The 15,840-nt window shown below is 41.1% G+C and overlaps 2 protein-coding genes across 4 annotated transcripts; one reads left to right on the top strand and one right to left on the bottom strand.

The window, feature by feature from the left end:
* The first annotated feature begins 908 nt into the window (after nt 1-908).
* LOC139413507 (amphoterin-induced protein 1-like) lies at nt 909-6,235 on the top strand. Of its 2 annotated transcripts, XM_071160986.1 has the most exons (3): nt 917-1,114; nt 1,401-1,492; nt 1,726-5,437. In XM_071160986.1, the coding sequence occupies exons 1-3, from the start codon at nt 986-988 to the stop codon at nt 3,395-3,397; spliced, it is 1,893 nt and encodes a 630-aa protein (XP_071017087.1). In that variant the 5' UTR covers nt 917-985; the 3' UTR covers nt 3,398-5,437. The 2 variants fall into 2 exon arrangements, with proteins under 2 accessions (XP_071017088.1, XP_071017087.1); XM_071160987.1 differs by lacking the exon at nt 1,401-1,492 and having other exon boundaries at nt 909-1,114; nt 1,726-6,235.
* A 662-nt stretch (nt 6,236-6,897) lies between these two features.
* On the bottom strand, nt 6,898-13,590 carry LOC139414339 (pepsin A-like). Of its 2 annotated transcripts, none has more exons than XM_071162257.1 (9): nt 13,239-13,590; nt 11,357-11,507; nt 11,099-11,222; nt 10,811-10,929; nt 8,283-8,482; nt 8,056-8,172; nt 7,730-7,865; nt 7,461-7,559; nt 6,898-7,241 (listed from the first exon to the last, which is right to left on the bottom strand). In XM_071162257.1, exons 1-9 carry the CDS (start codon nt 13,304-13,306, stop codon nt 7,089-7,091), a joined length of 1,167 nt encoding a protein of 388 aa, XP_071018358.1. In that variant the 5' UTR covers nt 13,307-13,590; the 3' UTR covers nt 6,898-7,088. The 2 variants fall into 2 exon arrangements, with proteins under 2 accessions (XP_071018358.1, XP_071018357.1); XM_071162256.1 differs by having other exon boundaries at nt 11,767-13,542.
* Nucleotides 13,591-15,840: the final 2,250 nt, after the last annotated feature.

Raw genomic sequence — 15,840 nt, 5'->3', positions numbered from 1 at the left:
GCTTCTTGCCAGCTCCTATACAGACAGTGAGGTCTCATCTCTCTTAAAGGCAATGGAAGCACATGTGACTCTGTTTGAGGTGTTCTTCACTGAGAAGGACAAACTGTCATGTCCTCCACTGCACAACGGGGATAAGATAAACCTCCTCCAAGGACCCCTTCTGTCTAGAAACTGCACAGAATGTGAAAAGGCCCCATTTGATGATCAAATTAGCACTGGTCTGTGGACAGATATGACAGTAATTGTCCTTCAGGCTTTGAACTGAACAGCACAATCCTCTTATTAACGCTCCTCCTCAGTTATAATGAAGACAACTCATCTACCACAGTTGAACACAGAAGCCTCCATTGTTAGCAATAGAACAACACTATAATGACATTGATTTATGGAAATATAAGATTCTCACATCCACACAGCAACCAGACATATAAAAAAGGAGGGAGAAAATGTGAAATATGAAATGTGGTGGCTGTGTTTAGTCTAGACTGTTGGGTAGCTCCGGGTAACTCATCACTTTGATTCAGGTGGCATTTCCTTTTTTCACATCATATTGTATGACCTATTTTCGAAATGAAGAAATTAAAATAGGCTGAGTTGTACAATGGGCCACATTAACATACACCTGTGTAAAGTTTTCACCTGTTATTAGACCTACAGAAGAAAATAAAATAACCTAGTAACTAAAATAAATAGGCTACCCCTTAAAACCCCTTTCTCCTAATCTGTATTCCCTATTTAATCGTTTTTTTTTCTACCTTCCATGATAATTATCCGTAAAACTGTTGCATTGGGCTACTGGGTTGAAAACTAATGGACTTGGCTCGAGGTCGGTGCTGTGTTTGTTATAGCGCATCTCGTGAGCGCCCTCCCAGTAATCAATCAGAAGGCTGTTGCGTCTCTCTCTCTTTGTTACGGCATAGAAAGCTTGACATCATTCGGCTGTGGTCTACTCTGCTAGAAGCACTTCCGAATTCGCTTTGTTTATATGAATTATAGCCTATTGATAGGCTACTATTTTACATCGACGTCGTGGATCCATTTGCTGTTCAACCTGCGACATTTCTCAATATCGCCTTTGATCTTCTTCAGTTTACGCCTTGAGAGGGAGCACAAGGTAAAATAAAGCGTGTGTATACGCAGTGTTCTTCTGGATGTTGTGAAGGTTTCCATAGGTTTTTGAAAATGAAACAATGTTTCATTTATTATCTTAAATATGCACGTTTGTAAATGTATCTTCTTGAGTCAGATTGTGGCATCAGCAGATAAAAAAGTACTCAGCTTTTTTTATGTAGCCATAGACTATTGTACATTATGCAGTGCTTTCTGTGACTGATGTGGCGAGAGGTGTAGGCTGTAGGCAGCGTGTCCAATGTTTAACATGTGTTAGTGAATGAAACAAGCATGGAGATGAAGGACGGATTTGTACAGAGATGCATGAAGTTCAACTCATGATGGGAATAATTGTAGATGTCCTGTGGTGCAATGCACCCAGGTAAGTGTACCAAGTGTGTATGGGTAAATTACATTACTGTTTGTAGTGCATCTACTCTGCTTGACAGCCCACATGTGTGAGTTATGATCAAGTCATATGGTTGTTAATGTTATAGCTAGGTGTTGGCATAATTTTTGCCAGGGGACACTACAAATATCAAGGTGAGTGTAAACAATGTGCTGCTGACCTCCCATAAAAGATGTGATGAATAACATTACTATACTTTATTTCAGCACATGGTCGTTTGGCGGTGTATATCATATGCAGCCTAAATGCTGCATTTTGAAAACAAAGATTCCCTATCAAAAAATACATCCAACATCCTCCACCATGCTTGCACCTGACATGGTGGATGGGCTACTCTCTGGTTCCCATTGTGCCATAGCAGGAGTGTCTATTAAGGGGCTCTTTGCCCTTCTGGTCCTGACTCTCCTACTGCCTCCAGGAGCAATGACCAGCTCCAAACCTATCACCTGCCACAAAACCTGTTTGTGCGCTAGCAACATCGTCAGCTGCTCCAAGATGAACCTGACCGGAATCCCCATGGCTCTGCCTCGCTACACCGCTGTGCTGGACCTTAGCTTCAACCAAATCAGTAAACTGAAAGCTGAATGGACCCCGGTCAAGCTCAGCAAGCTGCACAGTCTCCTGCTCAGCCACAACGGCCTCACCTTTCTCTCCTCTGAGGCTTTTCTGTACGTCACATGGCTGCGTTACCTGGATCTGTCCTCAAACGGCCTGAAAATCCTGGAAGAGTTCATTTTCGAGCCCCTGGAGCACCTGGAGGTGCTGCTGCTTTACAACAACCACATCTCCCAGATCGACCGCACCGCCTTCTCGGGCCTCAATAGCCTGCAGAAGCTCTACCTCAGCCAGAACCAGGTGAAACGCTTCCCCTTGGAGCTGGTCAAGGAGAGGAACCGGCTTGAGAAGCTCACACTACTGGATGTGTCCACCAACCGGGTTAAACTCCTGCCCATACACGAGCTCCAGGTCCTGCCTGCCTGGATCAAGAACGGTCTCTACTTCCACAACAACCCGCTGCCCTGCAGCTGTGAGCTGTACAGCATGCTGGCCCGCTGGCACCTCCAGGAGCTCAGCTCCGCCACTGACTTCAGGGACGACCACACCTGTCTACTCCCAGGCACGCAGAAGGAGAAGGTGCTTACCTTGGAGCTTAACAAGGTCCATCTAAATTGCAGCGCTGTGACCATCATAGGCGAGGAGGCCTATCTAGAGCAGGTTTTAAACCTGGGCTGTGACACCAGGCAGAGGGACGTGCTGAAGAGCTGGGTCTTGCCCGGCAATGTGCAGGTGACCTCTGGGAACCAAAGTGCTACGGTCCTCAGTGACGGCAGTCTGCAGATCGGCCCCCTCACGCTAGAGGACTCTGGGGTCTACACCTGTTACGCAGTGGGGGACTCCCTCAACGAGACTCTGTATGTGACTGTGGAGGTGCACAACACCACTCAGGCTGGAGGGCATGAGGGCATGAAGACTGCTTACACCACGCTGGTGGGCTGTCTGGCCAGTGCGGTGATGGTGCTCATCTACCTCTACCTCACACCCTGCCGCTGCTTCTGCTGCTCAAGCCAGGGCCTGGACAAGAGGGCTCTGGGGGACAGCCTCCACTCCTCCACTGTCAGCGTTTCTCCCACCCATGAGGACACAGGCCCAGAGGGAGGTGGAGGAGGAGGAGGGGGGGCCTTCGATAAGCCTCCCTTCAACAGGCATGTGGCCTTCCCGGACCCAAAGGGCCTGATCGAGCAGAATGGGCGACTGAGCCCTTGTGGGGAGGAGGAGGAGGAGTGGCAGGAGGAGGACAGAGGAAAGCAGGGACAGAGAAGAAAGTCAGATGTGGAGTCTCTGAGCTCTGTGTGCTCGGACACCCCTATTGTGGTGTGAGAGGGTGTTTCGCTTCAACTAGAAGATCTTTCACATCAAAACATTTGGGGGAGGGGGGAGGATGGGCGACTCAGCTGCCTCAGTAGGACTGTGACTTGATTATTAAGCAGAAAGAGGCTATCCACTTCCCATATGCATCAGTAGGGCAAGTAGCTTTACGTAGTGGTATTACACTATCTTGTCTTTTTTATAAGACAAGAACTTTCAACCAAATGAGGATTCATTCTCACTAATTTATTCTGTAGCAATCTGTGTTCATCAAATGCTTCAATCTCTATGTTTTAAAATACCAATATTGTTAATGCTTTCCAGTGATAGGGGGCACAAAAACATTACGAGTTGTAGCTGAATTCATATAACCAATACAAGCAGCATTAAAATCTATTTAATGCAATAGACACAACATTGCTCCAATACATCTGTGCTACTGTGAAGCCTGGATCACCAGGCTAATAATAGTTTCTGTCACTTAATCACTATAAGGTGGGGAATGCTGGTGGGACAGTGTGTGCCTGGGACAGAAAGGATATTTGTTAGCAGCCAAGCCCAGTCCTACCAAAGGGAGTTGTTGTGACAATCCACTGAGTACTTCTGGTTATGGGTTCAAGTCCCTAACCAAACGGACAAATGCCTACTGGGCGATCGTCTCAAAAACACGGTCAGAAATAGCAGCCAGTAGTACAGCTAATATGCTAGCCCACTTAGCGTCCCTGCCACAGCTGAGCATTGGATGTAAACACAACTCTAGCACTGGAACAACAGATACTGTGTCATCCTGTCATTTACTTGTATTGCTAAACAGACACAACTGCACCTAGAAGATTAAGGACAGATGTACGTGGTATAATACAAAGGTCATTGATATTATGCCAGCAAGATGAGCTCGGGAAAAATGGTCAACAAACAGTCAGATGTTAATTTTACCCATCTGTTTATCAAGGTGGTTTGAGCCCTTGTTTTGAAGCTGAACCTTATGATGTAGCTCTGCTCAGTCACCCAGTTGTAGGCTATGGGGGTTTCTTAACGTGCTTCATTAGATATTACCTAACCTTGACTGACAGCTTTTCAACCTGAGTATCTCTGTCCCTCTTAACTTGAAATCAGGTGCCAATGTAATTGAAGTACCTTGATGGAGGCACTAACTGCGGTGCTGTTTTAGAGGGACCTCTTTGAAGACAGACTCCCACCTCTTGTGACCATGTACTCAAACCTATAGTATAAGCTGAAAGGCACTTTATTAACTCACAGTAAAGCAGTTACTGAACACAAATAACAAAATATGTGCCACTAACATTTTCAGAGAAGACTTTCTTATGCTATCCATTCAGCCTACTCAGGGTCATATAGTTTCATATATATGCGTACTACACATTATCCAACTATCACATACTATATATTAATCAGATGTTTAATATTATGTATCTCTACAGTATTAATAATTATGTAAAGATGTTGCAAGATACTGTGGGTGAGTTTTTGCATACTAGCCAGATAATGTTATATGAGAATATTATCTTAACCTATTCTCTTGTTATGCTTTGAAGACCCTTAAATTGGACACTTCTGGCATTGTATGATTGACATGGTCATTTCTGGTAGAGGCTATTGGACCTCTGGCTCTTCTGTTTAAAGACTTATCATTTTTTCCAGGTGAAGAAAATGTATCATTTTGGACCAAGCAATGAATTACTTCAAATATGCAAAGAGTAACGTGCGTAGTCTCCTATGATACTCAAAAAGGGAATCAGCTGAGTAATTGTTATTTGTATCTATATGTAAAAGTATTGTGTCTTTGTTGTAGTCATTTCTCGTGATGTTCTGTGTTTACCTACTGTACATCTGTGTTACTTACTATATTAAGAATACTTCAATGTCTCAACTCACTGCATATTGTTGGGTCAAGTACAAATGCATTAGTCTGTAATGACAGTCTTTTGTCAGAATCTCTCTCCTATGCTCTCAAATGTCTTCCTGTTCATCCACTGTACCTGTAGCTGTCAACTGTATTCACAACCTTATAAAGATCCAAGACAAGAAGTGTGATGATACTGTGTTTTCTAGGAAAGGGGCACTCAAGACACACATAACAGGAAGTTGAAACATCTCAATATCTGAATTGATGCTTTATAACAGCCCTCCTTGCGATTTTGTGTTTTCTGTTCCTCTGTGATGTGAGCCTGAATATCAGGCTTTGCTGAGCCAAATGGCATGCCACTCCACTGTCTTCTGTTTCTATAATACCCTAATGACATGCACTGTGGTCACTGGGGGATGAAATGCTAGAGCTCACAGATCACTGAGGTGGAAACTCAGCTTGATCGGGAAGCAGTGTGTATTGCACTCATCTGTCCATTTACTTTCTTCAGGCACTGTTTGATGCAAGCTCTTTATTCTTCCTATGTGCACACCATCACGTCCCATATGTAATTTACAGGTAACTCAATAACAGGTAGACTGAAGGAAGGACAGTGTGTTTCTGTGTGCATTTGTGTTTATCACCAATCTGAACTACTGTACTCAATGTCATTATGAATTAAGTGTCAATCTCTGCAGAAGAAAGTGTAAATGAAGACTTCTACTAGATTAATCAAGAGGACTGGAGAGGGATGTTCAAAAACCCTGTTCGTCCCAAAAGGCACCCTATTCCTTATATAGTACACTACTTTGGACCAGGATCCATAGGGCTCTGGCCAGGGAATAGGGGTGCCATTGGGATGCAATCCCTGATTCAGTCACGCCAGATGTCTTCTATTACTATATTGACCCTCACCAGCAGCAAAACCATCCAGGTTTTTGTAATGAAGTGACAAGTACGATTAAACTGGGTGATTTAAAGCAGCAGATGTTCTGAATGAACAACAATACATTGGTATCCCCCTCTCTTAAAAAGGACTGGATCATACAGGGTTTATAGTGGTTAGATGCTAAGATTACTGCACATGAATGAATGCATGATCTTTTCACTGCAAGAGGTCTATGGCCTTGCTGTAACATACTGTACAATATGTATTAACGTCACATATAGTGGTAAAAATTATACATTTCCATCTTGTAGATATTCAAGCATAGTTTATAATTAGAACTGTTTGATCTGCAGAGGAAATGTAAAAGCGACCTGAATCCATCTAAGATGACGTGGTTAATGCCAGTCAGTGGCTGCTGATGATGAGTGATTGGCATGTGGTTGTGTGTGTGTGGACTGAATTCAAAGAGGATGACTCATCCTTTCTCTGTAAGCCCCCTCCTGACTCAATTAAATGAATAGCAAAATATATAGTGTCTATTTGAGTCTCTAGGGGTTGGTATGCCATCTAGTGGGCAGCATTGTGAATTATTGAGCTGAACATACAGTCTGACACCAGAGGAGAACACTCAAGTTTATATGGAGGATGGGACAATAGACAATCTGATTAATCTGAATGAAAATCCATTTCAAGTGTCAAACAGACAACACATTTGAAAAACAGCATAATAGACTTAATCAATCATTAATCGGATACAGGTTAACTTTGTTTTATTTGCATAATTGGAACAATTGCATAGTAGTAGTAGTTTTCATTTTCCATTACCCATGTATATTGTTCACTTCAGATGTAAACAGAAGTGGAGTGAAGATGGTTGGGCTGGCGAATCTCTCTCAGTCGGAGATGCAGACGGGTATGGTGTCAGGGCATCAGCAGGGTTGTCAGTGTCAGTCTGACTCTGGACTCTTTTTAGCCTGGGCCAAGCCCACCCAGTTCTGTTCTCTGTTGAAGACAGTGTAGAACTGCCTCATGAAGACCTCACCCAGAATCCACTGATCATTGTCCCAGGTGCCAAAACCAGTAGTACAGCTGGAGCCATGCTGGAGGGAGAGGAGAGAGAGTATGACTTCCAGGTGGAACAGTTTCTCAACATGGTTGATTTCCTTACATTGCAACAATTATTAAATTACCGTAATAGCATTGGCACATCTGTGGTTATTTTAACTGGCATGATTCTTTAAATATCACTAAAATAGTATGATTTTGCACTCAAATACATGCTCAAATGGAACATTAGACTACATGTTAGAGATACTTACTGGGAAAACATAGGTTGATGCTGTGAGAGTGAAGCCGAATCCATTGATGTTGAAGATAATCTCAGGCATGCGCTTTATGTTACTGCAACTCACAAGACCCTGTAAAGAAGTGAGGAATGTTTATTTTTTATTCTATCCTGAAAACTTTTACTGAGCCACGTCCATTAGTAACATAAATCATTTCCACCTCAGTTATTAGAAATCTGAAAAACGTAACAAATAACCATTACAAAACTGTGTTCATAAGACTGAGATCCAGTGAAACCCACCTCTTCGCTGTAGGCTCCCACCCAGCCATTAATGTTATTGACGTCCCTGGTAGGCCCTAGGATCTCAGTGGTGCCAGAGTCTACTACAGCTTGGCAGCCCGCTGCACACGCCACAGTATTCCCATTGATAGTAATACTGCAACAAGCAGAGCACATTCAGCAGAGCATCACTATTCTGCAGAGTCATCAACAACAAAAGTTGGCATAACACCTGTGACTTATCATCCTTAATGAGTTTGAACTTGGCTGGTGTCTTGTGTGGGAAAATTATCACCTTCAATTCTGTTACACATACACTCACAAACACTAACCGTCCATAATATTACCTGTCTACATTAATCTGCCAGTAGCCAGTAGGTTGAGAGATGGGAATCCATTGGATGCTTCCTGTGAAGTAGGAGGGGTCAGTTCCTCCCAGGATTAACATACTGCCATCTACAGAGCTGGGAAGAAGAATTTACATGTTCATTACATAGAAGGACTTGGTAAACATTAGCAGATCGTCCCCGTCTCCTCCCAACCCTGTCTACTTATTCCTCCAATGAAATCTCACCTGGTCAGATAGATGGAGAACAGGTCTTGAGGGATCTTTCCTTGTTTCCAAATGTTGTCAAATACAGGAGTACCTCCGTTAATTGACTGCTGGTTGGGGAAGGCCAGGCCCAGAATCCCATCCCATGGTAAGTTATCCAGGAAAGCATCCTCCACCAGACTCAGGCCAAAGATCTGGTGTGTCACATACAAGTCACCGAACTGAGGGGAAAAAACAGTCACACACACACATCCTCTCAAAATGCTGGTGGTGACACATTTCAAAGGCCTAGTGAAGTAAAATATGTTATTTCCCTATGTTTTATATACACTGAGTGTACAAACATTAAGAACACCTGCTCTTTCCATGACATAGACTGACCAGGTGAAGGTTATGATCCCTTATTGTATTGATGTCTGTTGATAAATCCACTTCAATTAGTGTAGATGAAGGGAGGAGACAAGTTAATTAACTTCTTGATGCTACCCATCCCTTTAGCGGGATAATTGTCATCAACAACCGCTGAATTGCATAGCGCCACATTCAAATAATATTACTAAAAATATTTATATTCATGAAATCACAAGTGCAATATAGCAAAACACAGCTTAGCCTTTTGTTAATCCACCTGTCGTGTCAGATTTTGAAAATATGCTTTACAGCGAAAGCAATCCAAGCATTTGTGTAAGCTTATCGATCGCTCGACAAAACATTATGAACACCTAGCATCAAGTAGCTTGGTCACGAAGATCAGAAAAGCAATCAAATTAATCGTTTACCTTTGATGATCTTCGGATGTTTTCACTCACGAGACTCCCAGTTACACAATAAATGTTCCTTTTGTTCTATAAAGATTATTTTTATATCCATAATACCTCAGTTTGTTTGGCGTTATGTTCAGAAATCCACAGGAAAGAGCGGTCACGACAACACAGACAAATTCCAAATAGTATCCGTAATGTCCACAGAAACATGTCAAACGTTTTTTATAATCAATCCTCAGGTTGTTTTTAAAATATGTCTAAAGACTGTTGACACCTTGAGGAAGCGATGGGAAAAGGAATCTGGTTGATATCCCTTTAAATGGAGCAAAGGCAGGCTATGGAACATGGAGTTTTAAAAATAGAAGCCACTTCCTGTTTCCTCAGGGTTTCCTCAGAGTTTTCGCCTGCAATATCAGTGTTTTCTATCTGTCAATAGATAGATCTATCTGTCAATGATATGCATATTCTAGCATCTGGTCCTGAGAAATAGGCCGTTTACTTTGGGAACATTATTTTTTCAAACATAAAAATAGTGCCCCCTTCAAGAGGTTAAAGAAGGATTTTTAATCCTTGAGACAATATTGAGACATGGATTGTGTATGTGTGCAATTCAGAGGGTTAATGGGCAAGACAAAATATTTAAGTGCTTTTGAATAGGGTATGGTAGTAGGTGCCAGGTGCACCGGTTTGTGTCAAGAACTGCAACGCTGCTGGGTTTTTCACGCTCAACGGGGGGGGGTTCTTAATGTTTTATACACACTTTGAGGTTGGAATAATCCTGTTAGAAATGATGATAATGCTCTTTTAGTGTAAGAGCTGTTTGAAAATACATTTCTGCCTGTTTTGTTGGGATGGAGTTATGGCCTGCCTGGTGATGTCACCAGGCATTAAATTAGTTAATGGGCCAATAAGAAAGAGTCCCAAATAACAGCTAGTTTTCAGTTTTCCCCTCCCTACTCAGACCAATATCAGAAAGTCCTAGCAAAAGTCTTGCTTGAGAAATTGCTCTTTGTTAAGAAGCTATTTTTGTTTCTTTTTGACAATTTTAATTGAAAACAATCACAGTAAGGTACTTAATTGTTACCCAGAAATGATTTGATATTGAGATGAAAATGGCTGCATTGGACCATTAAGAATGAGAAGTTGTAGGGGAGAGTGGGGTAAGTTGAGCCAAAGGGGTAAGTTGAGCAACCCTTGTTTCTAGGAAACCATACACAAAATGTTTAATTTGACCAAATATTTAAGAAGTTAGGTCCAAAAAACAGATTTTCATCCAAGTCAAATTAATTGATCGTGTTAGAGGTTTCATGATGCTTGTAACTAAACCAAAGTAGATATTTTTTTACGATTGTTCTATACATCAGTCTCTATAAGCTTCAATGTGAGGTCCTAAACTTAGCATGAAAGTGCAGTGTAGCTGTGTGGACTAATATAGTCTAAATGTTTGCCTTGGGGTAAGTTGAGCCAATGGCCATGGAGTATGTTGAGCCAATGGTTGAGCCAATGGCAAGTTCAGCAAATTGAAGTGTTTTCTTCTCAGTGTTAAAAAACTACAAAGTGTTTGTTAGGTCTTAAGACAGTGTTAAAATATGCTAAAAATAATAAAAAGTCAAAAAAGCGATTGTGATTGTGTTGAATTGTGTTTGGGAAATAAAGTTAAACTTGGTTTTAAAAAGGTAGTGGTAATATTTAATTTAGTCCAGAAATGTGAGTGTCATACTGAGAGTACATATAGTGTTACATTACCAATGTGGGAGAAAGTAAATAGATATTTCTGTTTCTCACTGTTACGGTGTCATATCCCACATCCCCTGTCATGTAACCAGTGACATATTGGATGGAGAAAGTCTCTGAGCTGGGCTGGAATGTGGAGGATGCTGTAGTGTTGAACCTGGCATGGTTGTCTGGTGAGGGTGGGAGGGAGAGAGTAGACATGATTTAAATTAAAATTTTCAACAAAGAATCAAAGAATAAGATGTCATGTTTAGATACAGTTCCACAACTAGTTATTATTTCATTGTTTCACAGTTGTGTATCTTAGCATCCCTGTCATCAATGTGTGTCCATACTCACTGCAGGCCTGGCTGCTGCTTCTGCAATGGACAGAGGGCACCCACAGGTCAGCAGATCCCGTGTCAAAGAGAACCTTGAACGACTGAGGGGGAGTACCGATGGCGATGACTCCGTAGTATGTCGACTGTGTGAGACAGTCAAGAGAGAACGACAGAGAGAGATTCATGAGATGATATGATGAATGTTTCAGCCAGACTCTTGAGTAAGCCTAAGCAGTCACCAATGGAGACAGTCTGGGCTATAGCTAGGTGTACTCACCTCTGGATAGTAGATCATGGGCACCATGGCACCACCCGCCCTGTTGTTAAACTTGGCTCTAGGGTTGTAGCGATACTTCCTCTTGTACTCTTCATACAGACCCTTCTCCTCCAGAGTCTGCCTGGCTGACTTCCCCTTTATCAGAGGAATCCTGGGCCACAGAATGGACATCTCTAGTTTAGCATCAGATAATATAACACTACTGAAGTCTCTGTGGCTCAGAGGAACAGAGCCTCAAAACGGTCTGATGCTGCAGTTAGAAAACTGATTTCCTTTCACTTTTGTTTCAGCATTTTTAAAAGCTACCCTCATGTTTCTCTCAACACAATACCCTACAGAAATCTGCGATGATATAAGGTGCAAGAAATGAAATACATTATACATTTGATTTAATGAATAATGGTACTTACTTGAGAAGGCACTCAGAAAGGGTCACTAAGGCAAACAGCACAACAGCCAACTTCATCTTGTATGATCAGTTACTTGGGAGTACAGTACATTGGACTGGCTATACCCTGGCCTTTTTATACACTGTAGTGTGTTTGGACAGTGTTCATTATTCCCAGAATTTACCACTCGTATACTTCTGCCATATACTGTACAATGCAGTGATAAGAAACCACTTAATGGCTATAAGAACAGACTTAAATAGGTAAATAAATCAGATAAGGGGAACAAAAAAGATTTGACAAGTTCACCCGAAACCTTTCAAACAAAAACACAACATATACAATCATTTTATATTTATTGTTCATTATCAATCATTCGATAAGAAAACATTTCATCAGTGTTTGTCCTCGAGATTGAATAGAAATTGATCTTGTATCCATTCCTCAAATGACAAAACAATTTGAAATAAAAGGGTTGAAAAACAGTATCAATTATATCATTTCAATAGTATCTTTTTTAAAATAGAATAAGTATTGATTTATGATCCTGCCTTTAGACAGGGCAAACAAAGGTAGAAGCAGTGCGTGCCCACTTCAATGCTTTATGCCAGAGGCATATCAGTTCTTAGTGCGTATACATGTAGCCTAGGTCTTGTTACAGGTTATTAAGTCCACATATGACGTACTGTATCAGTTTGTCTGACTCAGCCTTTCTCACAAAGATTTCTGTAAAAGCTATGGGGTTATGTTTACTTTTTAGAATAATAGCATGTAACATATTGTAACGTCTGTACTAATGCTGTGACAGTCATGACATTACATCAGCAATAACAGCCAGTCTCATGGTAATTGACAGTTAATTAACATAAACACATTTAGCATCTCCTGGCTTCCAGGCACAGCCTACAAGCCACTAATACAGACCTTTGGAACACCTACATTTGAAAAAGTCTAATAAATCCATGTAATATAGTCTATACCAACACAATAAATCCATTATTTATTTTAGACAGGTCTAAAGAAACTAGATATGAAGAAAATGTAGTCTATTTCAGAAGAACAGAATAGCACACTGAGTTGTCCTTATGTTAGGCAATGATCTGGCTATGCCATATGGCTGTGGGCTACACTAGTTAATTTGGCAGACAAGATTTGCTTAGTATTCCGTGGCATTATTTTATATTAGTTTGTAGTATGAAGAATACAATTGAACAAAGCTGAATAAAATAGAAAGGATATTTTCTCCAAACAATTTGAGGGAGTTCGCACATGCAGCTATTCTGTGTTGAGCGTTAATAAAGAAACAGGTACTCCTATATGCTTAATTTACAGTTATGTATGTAACTTTAGTTGTGATACAAAAGTTGGGCTATATGTTTTGATTTTTAATACATTCCAAGGCTGACTCTAGTGATGATTTGAAAAAAGTAGCATGAAAGGCATGAGCTCTAATTTGTTGTTTTTTGCGCAGGCTGTACACACTTCTTACTCACAGGCTACAAGTGAAAACAGACATCGGGGATGCAACTGCACGCAATCCTTGTCCAATTACGAGGCGCATATTGAAGATATTGTAAGAAATGTCCACATTTACTTTTCATCAGCCAAACGAGATGAGTAGGCCTAACAAACAGCAAAAGCACGAGCCTTTGTCAATCTACTATCCCCCATAGTACAAAAATTGACCTATTCTATTCTGTGCGAGAAATACACATTCCAAACATAGTCTGGAAAAGTTGTGGGATGCAAAAGATCCCAAATTAATACAACCACTAGAATCAACAAAACTATTTTAACCCTATTTTAACTGTTAGGGCGCATGAACCGCTAGCCTACGACAACATCCGGTGAGCGCGAAATTCCGAACAATAACCAGTATGCTAAAGAAGTTAAGCAATGAGGCTAACGTAAGAAATGTTGATAAACTATTAGGCTATATCTTCACATTTTAAGCGCAGTAATGCGTACATGGCAGTTGGCTATAAGCGCGAATGTTCCATTCTCAAAGTTGACTGACTACAAATGTGAATATGCATGTAATGCTTTTATTATTATTTTATGGTGAAAATTATCTTCCCCAAACTTGAAACACACGTGCTGCGTATGTATGCCAGTTAGGCTCTACCACCGTCGTAAAGCGGACTAATGTGCTTAATTTTAAGAAGTTATTTGGCCACATTAGTTGTGATACCAACCTTATAGGCGTATGGGCTAGGTTACATGAGTTGTGCAACTATCATTTCAAAAAGTCACCCAAAAAAAGCATGCGCTGTTTCTTGCCTTACTGCACAAGCTGGCCATCATTCACAGGTCAGAATATATAATTCACAAGTTATAGGCTAATATTGTCACCCATCATACTATTCTTGATTTAAACATGTCTTTACACACAGTACCAGTCAAGTTTGGACACACCTACTCATTCAAGGGTTTTTCTTTATTTGTACTATTTCTACATTGTATAATAATAGTGAAGACATCAAAACATGAAATAACACATATAGAATAATGTAGTAACCAAAACAAAGATATATTTGAGATTTTTCAAAGTAGCCACCCTTTGCCTTGATGACAGCTTGCACGCTCTTGGCATTCTCTCAACCAGCTTCATGAGGAATGCTTTTCCAACAGTCTTGAAGGAGTTCCCACATATGCTGAGCACTGCTTTTCCTTCACTCTGCGGTCCAACTCATCCTAAGCCATCTCAATTGGGTTGAGGTCGGGTGATTGTAGAGGCCAGGTCATCTGATGCAGCACTACATCACTCTCCTACTTGGTCAAATAGCCCTTACACAGCCTGGAGGTGTGTTTTGGGTCATTGTCCTGTTGAAAAACTAATTATAGTCCCACTAAGCACAAACCAGATGGGATGGCGTTTCGCTGCAGAATGCTGTGGTAGCCATGCTGGTTAAGTGTGCCTTGAATTCTAAATAAATCACTGATAGTGTCACCAGCAAAGCACCCCCACATCATCACACCTCCATGTTTCACGGTGGGAACCACACGTGGAGGTCATCTGCTCACCTACTCTGCGTCTCACAAAGACACAACGGTTGGAACCAAAAATCTCAAATCTGGACTCATCAGACCAAAGGACTGATTTCCACCGGTCTAATGTCCATTGATCGTGTTTTTTGGCCCAAGCAAGTCTCATATTGGTGTCCTTTAGTAGTCCTTTGCAGCAATTCAACCATGAAGGCCTGATTTCACACAGTCCCCTCTGAAAAGTTGATGTTGAGATGTGTCTGTTCCTTGAACTCTGTGAAGCATTTATTTCGGTTGCAATCTGAGGTGCAGTTAACTCTAATGAATGTATCCTCTGCAGCAGAGTTAACTCTGGGTCTTCCTTTCCTGTGGCTGTCCTCATGAGAGCCAGTTTCATCATAGCGCTTGATGATTTTTGCGACTGCACTTGAAGAAACTTTCAAAGTTCTTGAAATGTTCCGGATTGACTGACCTTCATGTCTTAAAGTAATGATGGACTGTCGTTTCTCTTTGCTTATTTGAGCTCTTCTTGCCAATATGGACTTGGTCTTTTACAAAATAGAGCTATCTTTTGTATACCTTGTCACAACAGAACTGATTGGCTCAAACAAATTAAGGAAAGAAATTCACCAAATTTATAAGGCACACTTGTTAATTGAAATGCAATCTGGGTGACTACCTCATGAAGCTGGTTGAGAGAATGTCAAGAGTGTGCAAAGCTGTCATCAAGGCAAAGGGTGGCTACTTTGAAGAATCTCATAAAAACATATATTTTGATTTGTTTAACACTTTTTTGGTTGCTACATGATTCCATATGTTTTTTCATAGTTTGGATGTCTTCACTATTATTCTACAATGTAGAAAATAGTAAAAATAAAGAAAAACCCTGGAATGAGTAGATGTGTAAACTTTTGACTGGTACTGTATACTAAATAATGTGTGAAATTTGTTTTGATTTAGAATGGACCATTATCATGCACTGGCCTCGAAACGGGGGAAAAAATACATGCACTCTATGCACATGTAATCAATGCACTTAAATAGCGAATGGAGGATGCTTTTCCTGTGGTTAATTTTCATGCCAGGCAGGTAGGCTATACTCCTGTTGTA

This window comes from Oncorhynchus clarkii, chromosome 7 (genome assembly GCF_045791955.1).
Source record: "Oncorhynchus clarkii lewisi isolate Uvic-CL-2024 chromosome 7, UVic_Ocla_1.0, whole genome shotgun sequence".
Lineage (NCBI taxonomy): Eukaryota > Metazoa > Chordata > Actinopteri > Salmoniformes > Salmonidae > Oncorhynchus > Oncorhynchus clarkii.
The sequence above is the reverse complement of the archived record's forward strand: the minus strand, read 5'-3'. Positions and strand labels throughout refer to the sequence as shown.

Excerpts from the sequence above, each read along its gene's own strand:
- LOC139413507 (XM_071160986.1), top strand. The coding sequence starts at position 986 with ATGAATTATAGCCTATTGATAGGCTACTATTTTACATCGACGTCGTGG. Across the intron at positions 1,115-1,400 it reads GCCTTGAGAGGGAGCACAAG|CATGGAGATGAAGGACGGAT; the intron begins GTAAAATAAAGC and ends GAATGAAACAAG. Across the intron at positions 1,493-1,725 it reads CTGTGGTGCAATGCACCCAG|CACATGGTCGTTTGGCGGTG; the intron begins GTAAGTGTACCA and ends ACTTTATTTCAG.
- LOC139414339 (XM_071162257.1), bottom strand. The coding sequence starts at position 13,306 with ATGCGCCTCGTAATTGGACAAGGATTGCGTGCAGTTGCATCCCCGATG. Across the intron at positions 11,223-11,356 it reads CCATGATCTACTATCCAGAG|TCGACATACTACGGAGTCAT; the intron begins GTGAGTACACCT and ends TGTCTCACACAG. Across the intron at positions 8,483-10,810 it reads TGGGATATGACACCGTAACA|TTCGGTGACTTGTATGTGAC; the intron begins GTGAGAAACAGA and ends TTTTCCCCTCAG.